The sequence below is a fragment of the Microtus ochrogaster genome, unplaced genomic scaffold, assembly GCF_000317375.1.
Source record: "Microtus ochrogaster isolate Prairie Vole_2 unplaced genomic scaffold, MicOch1.0 UNK3, whole genome shotgun sequence".
Taxonomy (NCBI): Eukaryota; Metazoa; Chordata; class Mammalia; order Rodentia; family Cricetidae; genus Microtus; species Microtus ochrogaster.
In genome coordinates, this window is record NW_004949101.1 from 15,197,658 (window position 1) to 15,218,874 (window position 21,217).

Here is a 21,217-nt window from a genome sequence, read left to right on the forward strand (position 1 = left end):
ATCAAGTTTGGTGGCAAGTGCTTTTATTCTCTGAGCTGTCTCATTGATTCATTTCTTTGTTTTTGTTTTTTGTTTGTTTTTCGAGACAGAGTTTCTCTGTGGTATAGCTTTGGTGCCTGTCCTAGAACTGGCTCTGTAGACGAGGCAGGCCTCAAACTCTATTGAGATCTGCCTGCCTCTGCCTCCTGAGTGCTACCACTGTCCAGCTGTTAAGTCCCTGTTAAGACAGGGACTCTGTATTGCAGATTGGCTTCCATCTCACTGTACAGCATGGATAACTGTGAACTTCTGATCTCTTGGTGCTAATTAGTGATACCATGCTAGGTTTACGTGGTGCTGGGGATTGAACCAAGGGCATTGTGCACTGGATCAACTGAACAACACTCTTCCAGCCCCATTATGTACTGTGGTAAAAAGCCATTATCTTTGTATACAATTAGTGACTATTTTTCTTTTCTTCCCTAGCAGAAATTCTAAAATAAATCCATCAAAATGACACCTTCTCAGGTCACCTTTGAAATAAGAGGAACTCTTTTACCAGGTAAAGCTTTACTCTAGAGTATTTTTTAAAATTAAGTGAGCATTTTTTCCTAGACTTTTAAAAAAATTAATAATTTAAGAAATTTCCCCCTTATTTTATGTGTATGGGTATTTTTGCTTGCATGTATGTCTGTGTACCATGTGCATATAATTCCTGGAGAGGCCAGAAGAAGGTGTATTTAAGTTTATGTTCTCAGCCAGAAAGCTTGTTTCATACCCTGGGCAGAATTCCTTCAGATTGCCGCTTAGCTGATGGATATCACTGGCCATTGCTCATCTCTGGACCTATATGTAACCTCCTAGAGACTACAGACTAAGTTGTACTCCTTTTGATACAGAGTCTCATATATTTCAGTTTTACCTCTAGTTTTCTAGGTAGCCAAGGACTTCTGCTTCTGTTTCACAAGAGGTGGAGTTACAGGTGTTAGGGATCAAGGTTGGAACTCTCACCCTTCAACAGTCCCTATGCTATCCTCCTCCAGGAGAGTTGAAGACAGGCAGTTTAAGTTAAAAGAAACTGACTACATCACAGAGATGAACTTACGAGAGTTAGCCACAAAGTTACCCACCTTTGCTAACAGGTGGGCACTCAAGTTTAGGGAGCATGAAAAGGGAGGTAGAGGAGCAGAGGGGGGTGTTGGAGAAGACTTTTACAGTTATTAATTGATATTTCTCTAGAATTCTTAGTATGCCTTTGGTAGCCCATTGTTAGCACTCTGGAAGCAGAGACCTGTAGATCTCTCTCTGTAAGTTCAAGGACAGCCACAGCTACATAATAAGACCCTGTCTCCAAACAAACAAATACCCTCTTTGGTGTTTATTTCTTTAAATTGGGAAGCTTCAATGAAGGTACTGTGTCTTTATCACTTTGTTACTTGCTTGCTTTTATTTGCTGACTAAGTAGTTGAAAAAATAAAGAAAAGCTTGTTCCTGTGCCTATTTCTTCTTGCTACCTCTGGTTCTGGAAAGATGAGTCAAATTATCTTTTTTTTTTCGAGACAGGGTTTCTCTGTGGCTTTGGAGCCTGTCCTGGAACTAGCTCTTGTAGACCAGGCTGGTCTCGAACTCCCAGAGATCCGCCTGCCTCTGCCTCCCAAGTGCTGGTGCACCACCACCGCCCCGCTGAGTCAAATTATCTTAAAAGGTGGTAAGAGTGGCCAGTGGGTCAAAAGCCTTGCCTGAGGCTCCTCTTTCTTGACTTAGGGAGACTCTAAAGACAATGGCAACTGACTGCTCTCTTCTTGCTTCTAAAATTGGAAAGTTTGGTGTTTGGAAAAGTCTGACTGCTCTGATTTCTTTAGGAGAGGTTTTTGCAATATGCGGAAGCTGTGATGCCCTGGGAAACTGGAATCCTCAAAATGCTGTGACTCTTCTTCCAGAGAATGAGACAGGAGAAAGGTAAGTGCAAAAATGCCAGGTTACAGAGTAATAGTGACATTATAAATCTAGGAACCTCTGAGGTGTTATATATATTTTTTTCTTTTAGTTTAATTTTGTTTTTGTTTTTTGTTTTTCAAAACTGGGTTTCTCTGTGACTTTAGAGCTTGTCCTGGAACTAGCTCTTGTAGACCAGCTGGCCTTGAACTCACAGAGATCCACCCGCCTCTGTTTCCCAAGTGCTGGGATTAAACGCGTGTGCCACCACCACCCATCTTTTTTAGTTTAATTTTTATGAAAGTTGTGATATATACAGTTTAATTTTTATGAAAGTTGTGATATATACAGTTTTAAAGTGTAAAATCACTTTACAAAGTTTGTGGAAAAAGAGGTTCCTTTACTTCCATTCAAAACTCTTTGATATCTTTTGACTCTTACCATCCTCACCCCCCTTTTAATTTGTTTTTTGTGTATTTTTTTATTCATTTTTATATTATGCACATTGGTATTTTGCCATGGGTGTTAGGTTCCCTGGAACTGGAATTAAAGACAGTTGTGAGCTGCCACGTGGGTACTGAGAATTCAACTCAGGTCCTCTCGAAGAGCAACCAGTGCTCTTAACCACTGAGCCATCTCTCTAGCCCTGTATTTTTTTTATTGATATTTATTGAGCTCTACATTTTTCTCTGTTCCCCTCCCTGCCTCTCTCTTCCCCTCTTCAATCCTCCCCCAAGGTCCCCATGCTTTCAATTTACTCAAGAGATCTTGTCTTTTTCTACTTTCTACTTCCCATGTAGATTAGATTTATGTAACTCTCTCTTAGTGCCCACATTGTTGTCTAAGTTCTCTGGAATTGTGGTTTGTAGGCTGGCTTACTTTGCTTTATGTTTAAAAACCAATTATGAGTGAGCACATGTGATAATTGTCTTTCTGAATCTGGGTTACCTCACTCAAAATAATGTTTTCTAGCTCCATCCATTTTCCTGCAAAACTCAAGCTGTCGTTATTTTTTTTCTGCTGTGTAGTACTCCGTTGTGTAAATTTCTTATCCATTCTTCGATCGAGGGGCATTTAGGTTGTTTCTAGGTTCTGGCTATGACAAACAAAGCTGCTATGAACATAGTTGAGCTCATGTCCTTGTGGCACGGTTGAGCATCCTTTGGATATATACCCAAAAGTGGTATTAATGGGTCTTGAGGAAGGTTGTTTCCTAATTTTCTGAGAAATCGCCACACTGACATCCAAAGGGGTTGTACCAGCTTGCATTCCTACCAGCAATGCAGAAGTGTTCCCTTTTCCCCACAACCTATCTAGCATAAGTTGTCGTCAGTGTTTTTGATCTTGGCCATTCTTACAGGTGTAAGATGGAATCTCAGAGTTGTTTTGATTTGCATTTCTCTGATGACTAAGGATGTTGAACAGTTCCTTAAGTGTCTTTCAGCCATTTTAGATTTCTCTGTTGAGAGTTCTCTGTTTAGGTCTGTACTCCATTTTTTTTATTGGATTATGTGATCTTTTGGTGTTCAATTTTTTGAGCTCTTTGTATATTTTGGAGATCAGACCTCTGTCTGATGTGGGGTTAGTGAAGATCTTTCCCATTCTGTAGGCTGTCATTTTGTCTTGTTGACTGTGTCCTTTTTTTTTTACAGAAGCTTTTCAGTTTCAGGAGGTTCCATTTATTATTGTTTCTCTCAATGTCTGCTGGGGTTATTTTTAGGAAGTGGTCTCCTGTGCCAATACCTTCAATTTAACCTAAGAGCTTTATCCCTGAGTTACACAGCCATTCCTTTTGCTTTTTATTTTGAGATAATCTTGCTGTGTTAGTTACCAGGGCTGGTCTTGAGCCTTGAGCATGAGACCTCAGCTTTCTTCTAGTTGTTGTGCAGGCCCATGCCATTGCTCTAGCTTTGCCCTCCATCATTGTTCTAAATAGCGGTCTTACCTCATTTAAAACAGAATCTAGCCGGGCGGTGGTGGCGCACGCCTTTAATTCCAGCACTCGGGAGGAAGAGGCAGGCAGATCTCTGAGTTTGACACCAGCCTGGTCTACAAGAGCTAGTTCCAGGACAGGCTCCAAAGCTACAAAAAAAAAAAAAAAAAGGAAAGAAAAGAAAAATACTAATTTTTGAGACAAGATCTCACCGTGTATCTCTTAATGGCCTGCAACTTGCTATGTAGAGACCAGGCTGGCCTTGAACTCACAGAGATCTGTAATCTTGGGTCCTGGGATTAAAGGTGTACACTACCATGCCTGGCCTAGCCTCTGTTCTTACTTTGTGTTTTGAGATTGGATCTTAACTAAGTTACTTGAACTCACACTATAGTCCAGGCTACCTTGATCTTGAGCTTGCAAATTTTCCTGCGTTAGCCTTCTAAGCAGTTGATATCACAGGTATGTGTTAGTGTGCTTGACTGAAACTACTCTTTGGGAAGTATGTGATATTACTGAGTAGAACATGCCATTTTGGTTCCTTAACTACGAAGAGAAATGTAGTCAGTAGCAGCATTAATCTCAGTGTAAACCTGTTGCTAGTACTAGACTAGGACAGAGCAGACCTAGGTGTGTGCAGTTAATTTTGGGCAGAGTTTATGGAGCCAGGCTTTAATTTTATAATTTCATGGAAAAGTGGTTAGGGTAGAATCACATTTGTTTTACTGGTTGTCCTAAATTGTATGTATATATCTAGTGTCCCTATGAGCAATACCAGCTGGTATGATTTTTAATTTAAAGAACAAAGGATAGTTAGTAGACTATAACTTGTTCATGGCTCACTTATGGCCTGAAGGCTTTACTCTAAAGCCTTTTAGTAACACGTAGTGTCTCTGGGAAAGCTGGAAGACAAAAGAGGATTGACAGTATATTTTGATTTGATTTTTATAGTTTTTCTGCTTTTATGTGTAGCTGGTTACTTCTTATTCCTTAAGTCTCAACTCAGATAATTTTTTTCATTGAGGATTCTGCTCCTAAGCTTCCTCCCAAGTTTGGAATCAGTCCTTCCTTCCTTCCTTCCTTCCTTCCTTCCTTCCTTCCTTCCTTCCTTCCTTCCTTCCTTCCTTCCTTCCTTTCTTTCTTTCAAATCTAACACAGAGTCTTACCATGTAGCTCAGGCTTGCCTTGAATTTGCTTTGCAGTCAGTCCATTCAGACCTAGAACTCAGAATTTTTGTGCCTCACCTTCCCAAATGCTGGGATTAAAGACTTGCCCCTCTCCACCTGGGCTTGTTAGTTTAGTGTTTGCTGTCTGCTTTTGCATTTGCCTACCCATACAGGAAAGCAAACTCCTTGAGAGTGGGGTTATCACTGCATTCCCATTGCCTTCTGGGCAAGCTTGGAGTAAAATCATGGGTAGGATGTAGCTAGATTTTTCTTTGGACCACCAACACAAATAATGACATGGAGACTTATTATTAATTATGAAAGTTCACCCTTAATTTAGGATTGGTCTCAACTAGCTCTTACAACTTAAATTAATCCATTTATATTAATCTACATTCTCCCACATGGCATTACCTTTCTTCCATTCTGCACCTCCTGCTTCTTCTCTGCGTCTCACTGGTCAATCCCACAGGCCTAGATTCATCCCTCTGACTTCCTCTTTATGCCTGGAAATCCTGCCTCTTCTCTCCTGCCTGGCTATTGGCAATTCAACATTTTACTACACCAGTCACAGCAACACATCTTCACAGTGTACAGATATCCTGGAACAGTAGGGACCTTATTTGAGAAATTTTGTGAATTATGAGTTCTTCATACATTTTTACCTTGATGTTAATGGTGTTCTTTTTGTGTGTCATTCCATCAGTATATTATGGAAAGCAGTGATTACTCTCAGTAGAGGAATATCCATTCAGTACCGCTACTTCAGAGGGTGCTTTTTAGAACCAAAGGTATGTCTTTCTTTCTTTTTTAATTTCTTTAGCACTTTCGAAAGCAACTAATTTAAGTTTGAAAACTTTAGAAGTAAAATGAATATGTTTTGGTCAAATAGAAATTGAACTCTTAATATTTTTGTACCAAAAAAAAAAAAAAAACCAAAACTCAAGTAAGTATCTCCTTCACAGACAGACATATCTGTCATGGGATTTTTAAAAGACTAATAAATAGTAAGTTTATTAGTCCTGTTACAGTGTTTTCTAATGCGTGCATTTTCTGTAACCTTGTAAACTAGTACCAATTGCAATTTTTCATTTGTTTTTAACATTATGTGGTATAAATACCTTTAGCAAAGTATGTTAACCAACTTTAAGCAAGTTACTGTTTTAAAAAATTATTTCATGCAGTCATCTTTCTCTGTGGCTGCAGTGTTTAATGCCTACCCAAAGCAAAGTGATTCCTCTCGGAGCTTCCCATAGATGCTGCTGACCAGTCAGGGGCTTCTCTGAAAGCTTTGAGTGTCTATTAGTTCTCAATCTGCCTGTTCACAGCTTATTATTTTAGGATTGTTTTCATTTTCAGAAAAGTAAAATGTTAACTTGTTTCCTTAGTTTACAGACATCGATTTCTTTAGTGAAAGAATTCTTTCCCTTTAGTGAAAGGATTTTTACCTTTTCCACACTTGTGCATGTGTGACCAAGAGTTTATCAGGGGTGTGAGAAACTAAACATGGATTAGGCCTTTGGAAAAAATGTATTTCCCCTTGGTAATTATAGAACACTTTTGTTATAGATGAAAGGTACTAGCAACTACTGTTACTTCACTCTCAGCTAACATAAAAGCTGACAAATCCACTTCAGCTGTCTTTTGCACCTATTACCTGTTTTATTCCAAGAGTATTTTGTAAACACTCAGTAATTGAACTGAAATTACATTGTGGGTGGTCATTGTGTTGGCTTATCTTGACAATAGTCTAACAAAAACCATCTGCTTATTTGGTCTAGAGGTCATGGTCTAGTCCTCCAGTACAAATTAAATTGTATATGAATAAACAAACCATGGCACTCCGGCGTTAGAAGAGAGTCCTGATACACAGAAACTTTGTGTAATACGAAATTAAATTTTATTTGAAAAGGAGGATGTGGACAGTGAGAGTCAGTGAGTCCCTTGGGCATAGTTATATAAAACTATTGTCAACACAGGTCACAGTAAGCCAACCTGTAGTGTGGTTCTTTTCATAGAAAACGTAACCAAAAGCAACAAATCAGTCCACTGACGCCTCTTGGAAAATTGTCAGTAATAAACTGAGTTTTCCCTTGTAATACTTGCAAAAGTTTACAGTATATGTTGGTGAGTGTGTTTCTTTAAGTAGGTGCTTGCTCTGTATCGTGTACACATGTACCGTGTGATGCAGGGGCTGCCCTGGTAAGTATGTTTTTCATGGACTAGAGTAAATAGCTACATAAAATCCCATGCATATGACTGCTTTCTTTTCCCTTCATGCCAGCTTAAAGTAACACTTCTAAAAGTTGGTGGCCCTTTTAAAATGAAACACTTTTTATTATAATTATTATGAAACTTTATCTTACAGTGTATTGCCAAATGATAGACATATGCAAGGCATCTTAAATAATGAAAATATACAGATAGGTGAAATCCATATCTTAATCAATATTAGGGTTGACAGGAAAGCTGAAATGGGAGATAAGGGAGCCACTGGGCAGGAGTTTTAGGGGTCTAACTTGGTAGCTGCAGAACTTCAGACAGATGAGTTCTTTACCTTTAGATGGATACCAGCTCTATCTATAAGATGAAGAGCTTAAAATACAGGCTTCCTGGGTCCTGTTCATTATTAAATTAAATATTATAAGCAAATACAGTGTCACAATTCATGCTTCTTTCCATACATTGCTTCTCCTTGACATGGTCTTTTTTAGTTCCTAGAGTTGTAAAGTCCCTTTCCCCCTCACTTTTTCTATTTTCCTTTTTTCTTGATGTGTATATGTGTGTGTGCGTGTGTGCACATGCACGAGTGTGTGCTCATGTACCAGTGAGTTTACTTGGAATTGCTTACAGGAGCATGGGTGAAGGGTTATTTATAGGAGAATGAGCAACTTGCCAATCTCTCGACCAATAAAGAAAACGTATATCCCTAGTAACATTGACAATCTGTGGAACACAGGAAAGGGAGGGTATTGTGAGCTCCTCCTTTTTCTTAGTCTCTCAAAGCCATGTTTCTTCTTGTAGACTTTGTAAAGTTGGAGTAAGATGTTAATGGGATAAATTGTAGTAATTTTGCAGGTAGCACCTATTCCCTTTATTTAACTATAGCAAACAAAGGCGATGGACATTCCTGAAATGGAAACTCAGTGTGGATCCACACAGAGTCCGTTGATTTCACATCTTCACTAAATATTCATCTTTAAAAGATTTATTTCATTTATGAGTATTTTGCCTGTGTGTCCATATGTATGTCCAGCATGTGTGTGCCTGGTACCCCTGGAGGCCTGAAGATGCCCAGAGGCATCATAGGACTGGAGTTATGGATGACTGTGAATCATGGTGTGGATACTGGAAATTGAACCCTGGGTCCTCTGGGAGAACAGCCAGTGTCTCAACAGTTGAGCTATCTGTTCAGCACCTAAACTACTTTTTTAAGGCATTAAATTTTAAATTTAAGGAGTTGGTGGATTTTTTTTTAGAGTGAAATGTTATGCAATTTTTATTATACTCTTTGAAAACTTAGTTCATTTTTGTGAAACAGACCATTATATTTTAAAAGTATCATAATTTTTATAATGCCAACACTCATAATTTAATTAATTATTAACTTATTTTTACCTTCATCTTTCCTATTTTTAAAAATGCTTTGACAGGTCAGTCAGCTATAAGTAATTGTTCATTTTTACAATAGCCTAGGTTGTCATTTTTTTAAAGATTTATTTATTTATTATGTATATGACATTCTTCCTCCATGTATGACCTCACTCCAAAAGAGGGCGCCAGATATTACTACAGATGGTTGTGAGCTACCATATGGTTGCTGGAAATTGAACTCAGGACCTCTGGAAGAGCAGCCAGTGCACTTAACCACCGAGCCATCTCTCCAGCCCCCTAGGTTGTCATTCTCTACCTTTTTTGTTGTTGTTGTTTTGTTTTTCGAGACAGGGTTTCTCTGTGGTTTTGGAGCCTGTCCTGGAACTAGCTCTTGTAGACCAGGCTGGTCTCAAACTCACAAAGATCTGCCTGCCTCTGCCTCCCAAGTGCTGGGATTAAAGGCGTGCGCCACCACCGCCTGGCCATTCTCTACCTTCTTGATATAATAATATTCTTCTGGATGCCAAATGCTTTACTGTTAACTTGATGTCTACCTTACTTTATTTGAATGGGATGACCATTTTCTTGTTGGACTTACTAGAAATGTTGTTAAATAATATTGGGTTTGGTATTGTAGAGTAAAATCCCTGCATTCATACATGCAGGTTATTTTTTAAATTGTGGGAAGAAAGGAATCAGTAAAAATTAAATTTTAGTTCATCTGCAAGCAATGTCTTTACCCGACTCACAATTTTGCATGCTGATGTATTAAAAACATAAACCAAACTCTCATGTTCTTTTATTTTTCCTGTTGCTTGCTGTAGCTGAGTAGTGTTCAGCTATTTAAGAAAGAGACAAGTAGGGTTTTTTCAACTTCAAGGAATCTAATACCTCTGGTCTCCAAGGGCACCTGCACCACCACACACAGACACACCTATACATAATTAAAAGTAATTTTTCGAAAGAGAACAACAGCTAAATCTTTTCAAAAATTAATGCAAATGTTTTTGTTAACAATACATGTTTAGAGCTATTTCATAGTCTTGATTTTATATATTAAATTTTGAAGTAACTAACAGGTATTTATGTTAATAATACTTGTTACTCTTTCTCCAAAGGTAACCTTCTACTTGAATCTAAAAGCTTATAATTAAGACATCATTTGCATAATAGAACTGTTCTTTCTTAAAATTTTAAAGAATAGGTGATTATAGTTAGTATATAGATTAGCATATTAGCATAAAGGATTACGTGTTTTTGAGTCATTACTGAGATTTTAAATTTCCCAATATTTGAGTCTTATGTTTTAAGCCCACCAGTGAAATTTAAATTTAAGATTATGGGGACTGGAAAGATGGCTCAGAGGTCTGCTCTTCTAGAGGTCATGAGTTCAATTCCCAGCAGGCAAATGGTGGCTCACAACCATTGATGATGAGATCTGGTGCCCTCTTCTGGCATGTAGGCCATTCATGCAGCCAGAACACTGTATACATAATAAATAAAATCTTTATAAAAATAAATGAATAAGATTATATTCCCTAATGTAAAAGTCACAGACAGCAATGTAGGAATCAGTGTACTTATTTTAAAACTAGGGATTTTGTTGGTTTGTTTTTGAGATGGGTCTTACTATGTAGCCTTAACTGGCCTGGAACTTGGCTGTATAGACCAGGCTGGCCTCAGCTCAGATCCTTCTGGCACTGGCTCCTGAGTGCTGGGATTAAAGGTGTGTTTGTTTGTTTGTTTGTTTGTTTTACTCTCTAGCACTCTGTGTACTAGCCAGCATGTATCTGTAGTGGGAATGTTTGTAGACAGAAAGTGGCCTACTAAACTGGGCCTTTGGACTATTCCTCTATTCAAGTTCTAGGTGATTGTATATGTGAGTAATGGATTTGTCACTAAAATTGATGAAATGAAAGGTATTAAAATTATTACTAAAGTAGGTTTCCTGTGAAGCATAATTTACAAGACTATTCTTAGGATAGATGCAGTAGTTATTTTGTAGAGTTATCCTGACACTGGACTTAAACCAAAGCAAAATTAACCCTCCTTTCTCCTTCTGTTTTTATCCCTGCTGATAGTTATATTGATGGTACTCTTCTTAGTTTACATTTGGCTACTGATAGAAGTTTGGCTGCCAGGAGGTGTAGAAGGGTATGAGTGAGAAGTGGAGCTAATGAGAAAAGGCTTAGGTTAATTCATTATGTGCTTTCATTACTAAGGAACACGCCTGTTCTTAATGTATACATTTGCTTCTTTTGAAGGTTAAAATAAAAGACAGATGGAAATATGCCTTTATGCATATACATATGCACACGTGTGCTCACATACACTCAATAAATGTAAAAAAATTAAAACAGTTTTGTATATACAGCAGATGATACAGTATTAAATATACCATGTTGCCGGGCGGTGGTGGCGCACGCCTTTAATCTCAGCACTTGGGAGGCAGGGTCAGGCGGATCTCTGTGAGTTCGAGACCAGCCTGGTCTACAGAGCTAGTTCCAGGACAGGTTCCAAAGCTACAGAGAAACCCCGTCTTGAAAAAAAAATAATAAATATACTATGTTTTAGTGTATTCGAAATAAAATTCACCATATTTTAAGATGACCCATATAATGGCAAAGAGGTATTATGAAAGAACATGTCATTTAGTATCTCAGATTTAGCAATTTGAGTAAACCTCCAGTACTGTTGTAGTTTTTAAACTGTTTATAAATTTGAGAAAAGAATTTAACTTGTTTGCTTGATTCCTAGAATTAGTTACTTAATAATATGCCTCTTTTGTTGGATACTGATTATTTGGCACACTTACCAAATTAAATCAATAGTTAAATTCAGTAAGATTTGTGGGATACTTTTATGAAAGAGCCATCTAAAGGTATATAATGTGCACAGAGAAACTTATATACTCCAGTTTCAAAGATTTATGTTGGTAGTAGTTATTCTGAAATAGTATAATAGTGAGTAATTTTTATATTTACTTTTTTCTTTTTTGTATTTTGTTAATTATCATAGAATAAATCCTATAGAGTTGTAATTTCAAAGTCTGCTTTTAAGATGTATAAATGCTTTTTTGGCACATAATTTTAAGTATGTAGTCTGCCCTGTGTTTGTTCAGAGGGTCTTTGCTGTTGGTTCGTTCCTGTTTTAAAATTGTGTGTCAACAGCAGCACATAATTTTCTTTGCTATTAAGGAAACATGATGGCAGCATTAGTATTATTATACTATGACTTTTAAATTTCAAAGCATAAGTCTCAAATTTGATGTTAATTTAATATCACTTTTCTCACAATTATTCTTGAAACTTGGCTGTTCACTTATGTATTCAGGGTTTCTTGTTCTCTTTGCAAACATGGGTTACTATAATATGAAAAATACAATAAATTTAATATTCTTAAGTAGAGGACTTTGCTATCCTGTAGCTTCCTGCAGTAATGTGTGCTGTGTGATCTTGAGGTACTTGCTCTTGCCCTGCTCTCATAAGCTTGTTTAGGCTGTCTTCTAAACATGTAGTCTTTCTTAAGTAAAGCAGGGGAATATTTAGAAACACCCCTTTGACACACCAAAGAAAGTATAAATGATGTTAATTTTAACTTAGAATTAATATTGGTGCAAAGTTAATTTTTCTTAAAAGAAATCAAAATACTATAGATAAATTTGCAAATGGGTTTAAGGGAGTTTTGTGTGCCAGTTCATCTCAGTTATTTTTATTTATTGATTTAACTCATTTTTTTTGTAATATTTCATCATGCTTTGTGACCTGGGCATGTGCCTGATTTGGTACATAATAGTATTAATAACTAGCAAGATTAATTTCTTGTTTCTTGGTCTTGTATTTAGTTAAGACTTAGGCCACAAACATCTAATGGAATCATGGTTAGAAATAAGATATAAGAAATTATTGCAGACGTTTAACTTTTAAATTGCAGACTATCGGTGGTCCATGTCAAGTCATAGTTCACAAGTGGGAGACTCATCTACAACCACGATCAATAACCCCTTTAGGTATGGGCATTAACTGCATCTGTTTGAGGCGTATGCATAAAGTTACTAATGTGCTGCACAGTGGCTTAGGGACTGAATACACTTTTATTCTGAAGTTTAAAATCAATGCGTTGTCAGTACTCCAGATTGCTCTTAGCATTTCATGGATCTTGCAAAACTGAACAGTTTTAGTAGCCATTCTTTATAAACTATTAAAAATGCTTGTCTACTTATTTTATTTGAGGGTTTTAGACTATTATAAGATTTTTCAATTTGGAGTTGTTAGAAGTTAACATTATTCTTCTTTATTGAGGATTCATGGCTTTATTAGCTTTCTTGCCCAGAGAGCTTTTTAAGTAAAAATTGATCCAAAACAAAAACTCTAAAAAATTGTTTTGAATGCTAATAAAGTTATCATATTTAATTTTTAAATACTATCAAATACTTAAACAAATGAATTTACATTTCTTTGTTATAGTTGACATATTCTAATTTATTTTAGCTCCCTCTTGTCTGTGCTATTATTTATATTCAGAGGCTTTTTTAAATTCAATTTTCAATACCAAAAGTAGTATTTCTTTTCATACAAGTGTTTTTTAGTTCACTTGTCTATGCTGAAAATAGATCTTGACACTCATTTTACAGCCACGAAACTACTTGTATTTGTGAATTGATTCTGTCTAAGAAGTACATGTTTTAGTTCCACAGAAGATCAAAATTGAGAACTAACAACTGGTTGTGGGTCTCGTAGCTTAGATTAGAAAGTGGTGGGAGTTTCTGCTTTGCCCTCTTTAAGGGGCACATCTTGTTAATAGATGTCTCATTCCATCTGGGTTCTTTTTATATGCTCTAATATATTTTTGATGGTTCTTATAGCAGCATCTTTAGAATTACAACAATTGCATATTGAAGTTGAAGCTTAATGAGAATTAAGTATTTTAAAACACAGTTTGCATTTGGATGCATCTTGAAATTAAATATATTTTTGCGTTTGAGAAAGATTTTATTTCTATTCTCATAGAAATTATTGTTTTGCTTTTTGAGGAAGGTGGTGTAAACTTAAAAGCGATGTATAGTCTGCTGGACAGTCTTTAGGAACCACCCCACTTATTTTAACAGATGCTTCAGGCTGCTTAAAGTTAGCTGAGAAGAGTACTGAGAAGGAAATGTATTTCAGGTGTTACTGGATACAGCTTTGCAGCTTTTTTTTATGTTCTTGAACTGTTAGTGAAGGACTGTGCTAGCACTTACTCTTGGTAGCTCTCCACAGCTCTGTATGTACAGGTAAGTGGATGCTGTTTATAAAGCTTTTGGCTGGCTGCAAGAATGTTGGGTTTGAGGAGATTCACACCTTAGCTAATTTATGAATGTGAACCACATAAAAATAAGCATTTTAATTGTGCCAAGACTGTTGCAAGGAGATCTTGTCCAACAGCTCTGTAGGCTCATGCATGGTGGGTGCTGAGCTTTGTCCCAGTCCTCCAGGACACCTTCCCAGGACCTTGTCTCTCTTTGTGAAAAGTCCCTCAAGTCTGTAGGACCAACACTGCTTGCTAAGCCTCCTGAAAGGGAACGCTTTATCCAGGGCCACTATAAATAGACTTATTCACTTTAGGCTACTTTATGCTATAGAATTACCATTTTAAGCAGTAAAGTAAAATTCTCAGTTGTTCATTCATTCTGTGGACATCATGAGTTTTTAACTACGCTTCTTACTTTCCTTGAATTCCAGAAAGTGAAATCATTATTGATGATGGACAATTTGGAATCCACAGTAAGTGAGACTGAATTTTGAAAACATTTATTGATATGATTAACCTGTTGCCTTAGCATATCATTGGAAATAGCATAACATACTGAGATAACACAATGCATGTTGAAAACAGACAAGTATATTCTGTTAAATCATAAATAGCTTCAAGGCTGTGCTTTTAGTGTTTGGTCATTTCAGATTTATGAGCTTATATAATTATAAAGAAGTATACCTGGTAGAGGAAGTAGATATGCTAATTTCTCGATTTGGTTAGGCATGGTATATATGTTTTTAATTAATGAGACTATACCCTTAAATTGGTACAAATATTTTTTAAATTAATATATTATTAGTATTAAAGTATTAGCATACCATTTCTTTTTAGCACTTATTATGTAGAAAATGGTTCTAAACATTTAAACAGTTAAATGTTGCTTCTAGGCTAAATTTGTATATTTTTTATGTTTAAATAATGTGTTTATAGCTGGGCGGTGGTGGCACACGCCTTTAATACCAGCACTTGGGAGGCAGAGGCAGGTGGATCTCTGTGAGTTCGAGGCCAACCTGGTCTACAAGATCTAGTTCCAGGACAGGCTCCAAAAGCCGCAGAGAAACCCTGTCTCAAAAAAAACCAAAAAAAACAAAAAACAAAAATAAACAAAAAAAATCTTTAAAAAAATGTGTTTACAATAAATCCAGACAGCTGGAATGTTCTAGTAATTATGGCTAACTCTTCAAAAATTAATTTATAGTAAAGTTGAAAATTTCTTGTCTTCAAGATACATTTAAAATATTTTTAATTTCTGCTCCAATAAGTACTTTATCCTCAGAATTCAAACTTTCTCTAGTGGCTGGAAGTCTCCTGGTCCATCAGACTGCCATGTTGCCTTGTCTTATACTGGGTGCTGTACCTGAGTGTCAAAGGTGGCCTGACTCTGAACCAGAGATGAGTTACTGGTGACCAGTGTGCTTTCCTGCCAAGAATGCTCTTTAGAGAATTTACTATATTCATTAAACACAGAGGCTGTATATATCCTTTGGCAGTATTTGAAAAGGAATTAAACCTTTCCTCATTATTTCATTATGAAGTATATTATCTTAGAAATAATATAGTCTAAAATGTTTGAATAGCTTTAATGCTTACTTGTCCTATTATTTACAAAGTATATTTATGCTTTATTTTTTAGAACTTTATAGAGAATGGTTTTGTTGTTCTTGTTTTGTTGTTTTTAGGTTTTAGTTTTTTGAGGTAGGGTTTTACTATGTTACCTTAGCTAGCCTCAAACTCAATAGAGCTCTATCTGCCTCTGTGCTACCACTCCCAGTTAATATTATTTTATTTTGTGTGGATATGTGTGCGCCCACGTGCACCTGTGTGTACATGGGGCCAGAAGAGGGTGGCAGAGTCCCTCAAGTTGGAGTTACAGGTATTGTGATCTGTCTGCTGTGGATACTGGGATTGCAACTCAGGTCCTCTCTAAGAGTAGATGTGCATTTTCTCCAGCCTCCAGAGAATAGCTTTTTTTTTTCAGCTATAATATAGGACATAATATCTGTCATTAATTACTTTTTATGGTTATAAGTTGCAGCATTTCTGTCTTTGTCTCTATCTTCTTTCCTTCCCAGTGTCATAGTATTTTCAGCTTTAGTTAGTTTTCAGGGTGGAAAAGCATTTCTTTGACTTTGTCCATTTTATGAATAATATTTGAATTTTGAAGATTTTAAGACATTCTTTTTGTTTGTTTTTTTTGTTTTTTGTTTGTTTTTTTTTTTTTGAGACAGGGTTTCTTTCTAGTTTTGGAGCCTGTCCTGGAACTCATTCTGTAGACCAAGCTGGCCTTTTGATTTTTTTTTTAAAGATTTATTTATTAATAATGTATACAGTGTTCTGCTTCCATGTATGCCTGCAGGCCAGAAGAGGGCACTGGATCTCATTATAGATGGTTGTGAGCCACCATGTGTTTGCTGGGAATTGAACTCGGGATCTCTGGAAGAGCGCCAGTGCTCTTTAACTCTGAGTCATCTCTCCAGCTCCCCTCCATTTGATTTTTTTTAAATGCCTGTTGGTTTAAAACATTAGGTTGAAAACAGCACCACTAGTATTTATGAAAATTTTTTACCTTTATTAGTAGGTAACTTCAGGAGAAGTAGTATTAACAGAGTGCTATCACACAATTTGTTGTGGTGACACATATTAGTGGGAGAATCAGAGCTGACTCAGTTTGGTTCTTCTCTTTTCTCAAGTCTTCAATACAACTTTCATGGTCAGTTTTAGGTGGATATGAAGCCTTTCAAGTTTTGTTGTTTGTTTGTTTGTTTATTTTTAGACCAGACTGACCTCAAACTCAAAGATTCTCCTGCCTGTGCTTCCTGAGTGCTGGGATGGAAAAGTGCCATGTCTAACAATAATGTCTGTCTGTCTGTCTGTCTGTCTGTCTGCCATCCATCTAGCCATAAGTCTGCCTTTATTTTTCTTTTTTTTTAAAAAAAATATTTATTTATTATGTATACAATATTCTGTCTGTGTGTTTGCCTGCTGGCCAGAAGAGGGCACCAGACCTCATTACAGATGGTTGTGAGCCACCTATTGGCTGGGTATTGAACTCAGGACCTTTGGAAGAGCAGCCAATGCTCTTAACCTCTGAGCCATTTCTCCAGCCCCCTGCCTATATTTTTCTATGTGAGACAGGTCTCTTACTATGTAGCTTTGGCTGTCCTGGAACTAACAGACACCTGCAAGCCTCTGTCCAGAGTCTTCAAAGGATTAAAGGTGTATTGCTGGCCGGGCGGTGGTGGTGCACACCTCTAATCCTCGCACTCGGGAGGCAGAGGCAAGTGGATCTCTGTGAGTTTGAGGCCAGCCTGGTCTATAAGAGCTAGTTCCAGGAGCCCTTCCCCCACCAAAAAAATTAAGGTGTGTACTGCCATGCCCGGCCTATAATGGCAATTCTTATTGATTTACTTAATTTACTTAAGTTGCTAAGTAGCCAGTTGTTAGTAATCATTTAACTTTGTTTCTCTAACTTCAAATGAAAGTTCCTTTTCAGTGGTGATACATTCAAGATTACTCTTAATTACAGTTAATTTATTAATTACAATTAATTTGGGGAAAGAACTAGAATTTTATAATCTCAGTGTATTGAAATATTAATGTGAACTAGAGTTTTTAATACGTATTAAACTTAACTGGATTGCTTAAAAGTGTGTAATTATATTATCCTTTCTGTTTATCCCACCAGATGGTGTTGAAACACTGGATTCTGGATGGCTCACATGTCAGACTGAAATTAGATTACGTCTGCATTATTCTGAGAAGCCTCCTGTCTCAATTACTAAGAAAAAATTCAAAAAATCTAGATTTAGGTATGACTATGTGATTTTATTACTTAGGCCATTTATTTTTGCTATTAGTGTGGATTTCTCACCTTAACATTCTGGGGTTCTCAGATAGTGAACAATTTTTTTCCCTCAGATTGCTGCTGTTACACATATTTATATTAGTTTTAACTCTTAAATTTGCAACCAGAAAAATTTTCTTTTGTAAAATCAAGTGGTTTCTAGGCTTCTGTATTTTGTAGTTTCTGTCAGTTAACATTTTTTTACTGCAGGATTGCTTTAAAATAGACAAAACAAGTGTTTTTGTGGTGAGAGGAAATGCCTTTAGAGCCCAAACTTTGTTGGGACCTCGTCTTTCCTTCATCTTCCTCCTTTTCCCCTCTTCCCCCTCCCTATTTTAGGGGAAAGATGGAAAAGCTTTGCAAAGATAGTTAAATTAGTTTTGTTGTTATACCACTGACCATAAATCTGAGTAAGCTAGCTTCTTTAAGATATAGCCTACCTTGACTCTTGACATCTAATCTTGTGATTTTGGAATCAAGAATTCTAGGCTTTGTAATTCTATGTTTTGTTACGTAACAAGCAAGTTTTTCTGGTATGTCAAGGCTGGGTAGAAATGCCCATTTGCAGTAACTGGAGACCTTGATATGAAAGTAAAGATGATGGTAAAGTTTGATCTGCAATGTCAAATGCGGGAACTTTGTCAAGCAGTGGTTGCCTTGTGGTCCATTCCAGGTAGCACTTTAAACCCCTTATATTAGCTGTTGTGATTAGAGAGAATTTGATATGTGTGTCTTGTCTATTTGACTTCTATTTTTTAAAGTACTCTGCTATGTATAATTAAGTTTTTGTTTAGAGATTGTTTTAAAAAGAAGGGAAAAGACTCTCTTTTGGGGGGATCATTGTGTACCCAAAGTGGTCTTAAACTACTGCTTCAGCTTTCTCAAGTGCACAGGATTTGAACATGCACTCTTCTGCAGAGTTGAGTGAATTGTCTCACTAGACTAAGGTTTTAGTTCGCTTACTAGGACTTTTTTCCTGTCCTTCATTTAAGAAATAGTTGATGTTGGGGGTCTGATTTTGATGAAAATTAATACTGTATCTTATACCATTCTTATTTATATAGAAGTCATTTTGAGGGGTTTTATTGCTACTTAGCTCATTAGTCTTTAACTGAAATATTTTCTTACAACTCTATGTAGTTGAACTCAACAAGTTAAATGATTTGTTTCTTGTTGAAATAAAGTACATAGTTAGAAATAGGTGTCTGCCTGTTCTGGTCATTTTTTTTTACCCAAATTTATCTTAACCATAATGGGTTAGAAAACAAGTGTCTGTAATGCCCTCAGTAATTTAAAACTTGACATAGCTTTTGCATTTTAAGTAGCAACAGACATGCATCTCGGTAGTAAAAGTTTTAAAGATAGCTTTCTTTTTGTTTGACTCATCCATAGATAGAAAGTAACAGTGCTAACTTTGTAGTGGATTACAGCATTATATAGCTGTTAGTGAAGACATCCTTTTTCTTTTGTTCAATTACAGATCCCTTTCCTTTAGACTTGTCCCCTCTTTTAAATGGTTTTCTTGTCTTCTCGTTTCTGTACATTCCTGGTTTCTCCTGATGTATCTATCTCTCTGCCTGGTTAATAGTTGTCCACAACCATTCCTAAGAGTTTACTTTCTGAGAGGAGATGATGTTTTTTGTTTTGAGTTATTGAAATGTTTTATAGTGTAATGCCAGAACAGCGTTATTAATAATCTGCATGTTTGGCTGATCAAGAAGACCTCAATTATATGGCTTACAACAGTGGTTGGGACAGGAGCTTATACAGAGAGAGCAGCCCACACTAATAAAGTTCTATTATTTGTAAGATTCCATTTAAATCTAAAATGCTCCTTAGCATGGGTGAGGCCCTAGGTTCAATTCTCATCAAGCAAAAGCAAGTCTAGAATAATTTTTTTTAATCTGTTACATTCTACAATAACTTGCTCTCTACATTAGTAGTACTTAATTTGATTAATTTCCATTGGTAGAAGAGATTATCCCAGCCTCAGTATACTTTTTGGCATTAAAAGTTTCTGTAGCTAATTACCTCTCCTTAGGAGTAGACTAGTCTTTTTTTTTTTTTTTTTTGAGACAGGGTTTCTCAGAAGCTTTGGATCCTGTCCTGGAACTCGCTCTGTAAACCAGGCTGGCCTCGAACTCACAGAGATCCACCTGCCTCTGCCTTCTGAGTGCTGGGATTAAAGGCATGCGCCACCACCGCCCAGCTTAGACTAGTCTTTATGGCCTGTGGTTTGGGTAGTGGTTTTTGTGTTCATTGCTATGAGGTTTATTCCAGATTCTTTGTTTGATTAGAAAAGTGGGTTGGTTCATAAGTATATACATGCAGATGATGTTCATGCAAAGAACCTCAGGTTGTGGCTCATGTCTATAATCCTAGCATTAAGGAGGCTGAGATAGGAGAATTACTCTGAGTTTGAGGCCAGCCTGGGCTACATAACTAGTATCAGGCCATCTGAGATACATAGTCTTACACACTGTTTCAAAACAAATGAGAAAAATAAAAAACAAAATATTTATATATACACAAAGTGATGTTGCTGTAATACTTTGGCAGCTACTTTTTATAAGCTACATGGATTATTACTGTGGTAGAGAGGAGCATGGCAAGTGTTCTATAGACAGATATTTGTCCCACTTCCCAGCTCCCTAATAAACTCCATATGGAGCTTTTTTGATGCCCACTATCCTTTTTGGGAAGTAAATTGGTGCTGGTAGGAGCAGATGTGTCTCACTGTCGTGAAAAGCCTTATGCTATTAAGACATTTTAAATGCCATATTTTGTAGGTCTTTGAAGTATTTGAAGGTCTAAAATATATCTCTGTATGATCTTGAAAACATGACTAAGTTTGGTAAATATAAATGACTATTAATCTGTATTTATTATCCTAAATAGCTTTTAAGGTTAAAACTTTAACTTTTTAAAATGAGTTGCATAGGTATTATACCTTAAACAAGAATAGAAATATATATTATATATATGTTTAATATATATAAATTTATATATTTAATTTAATAATATATTAATAATAAATATATATTATTTTCTGTTCATTGATGTGAAGGTATCAGATCCCCTGGAACTGGAGTATCATATAACAAACATAACCTTATATTTGTATCTATGCAAAAATCCATACCATTATAAATTATTTGAGACTAGTGTGTTGTAGAATATTATAAGATGTTTTACATTAGTTTATGGTGTGGAACATTTGTTTAATGATGCAAAAATGTATTGCATTCTTTTATGTTACATTTGTTTAACTCTGTGATGCTTTGTTACTTTGCCTCTCCAAAACAACTGATTGGTTAGTAAAGAACTGAATGGCCAGTAGCAAAACAGGAAAAAGAATAGGCAGGGCTGGAAGACAGAATAAATAGATGAAAAAGAGGGATTGGGAAGCAAGAGGATCTAGGAACAAGAAGAGAAGAGAGGACAACACCAGGGGCCACACACCCAGCTACA

At 36.5% G+C, this 21,217-nt stretch overlaps 1 protein-coding gene across 5 annotated transcripts in view; it reads left to right on the forward strand.

The window, feature by feature from the left end:
• The window catches only part of Gpcpd1 (glycerophosphocholine phosphodiesterase 1), a 66,705-nt gene that overhangs the window by 16,515 nt on the left and 28,973 nt on the right, over positions 1-21,217 (forward strand). For 2 of the 5 annotated variants that reach the window (XM_013353190.2, XM_005365559.3), the window contains exons 2-7: positions 469-541; positions 1,842-1,938; positions 5,720-5,804; positions 12,541-12,616; positions 14,328-14,369; positions 17,588-17,711. In XM_013353190.2, coding sequence (XP_013208644.1) covers positions 493-541; positions 1,842-1,938; positions 5,720-5,804; positions 12,541-12,616; positions 14,328-14,369; positions 17,588-17,711 — 473 coding nt within the window. In that variant the 5' untranslated portion in view covers positions 469-492. Of the gene's footprint in view, positions 1-465; positions 542-1,841; positions 1,939-5,719; positions 5,805-12,540; positions 12,617-14,327; positions 14,370-17,587; positions 17,712-21,217 lie in introns of those variants that run through there. The other 3 variants (XM_026788466.1, XM_026788467.1, XM_026788468.1) reach the window with 3 other exon arrangements.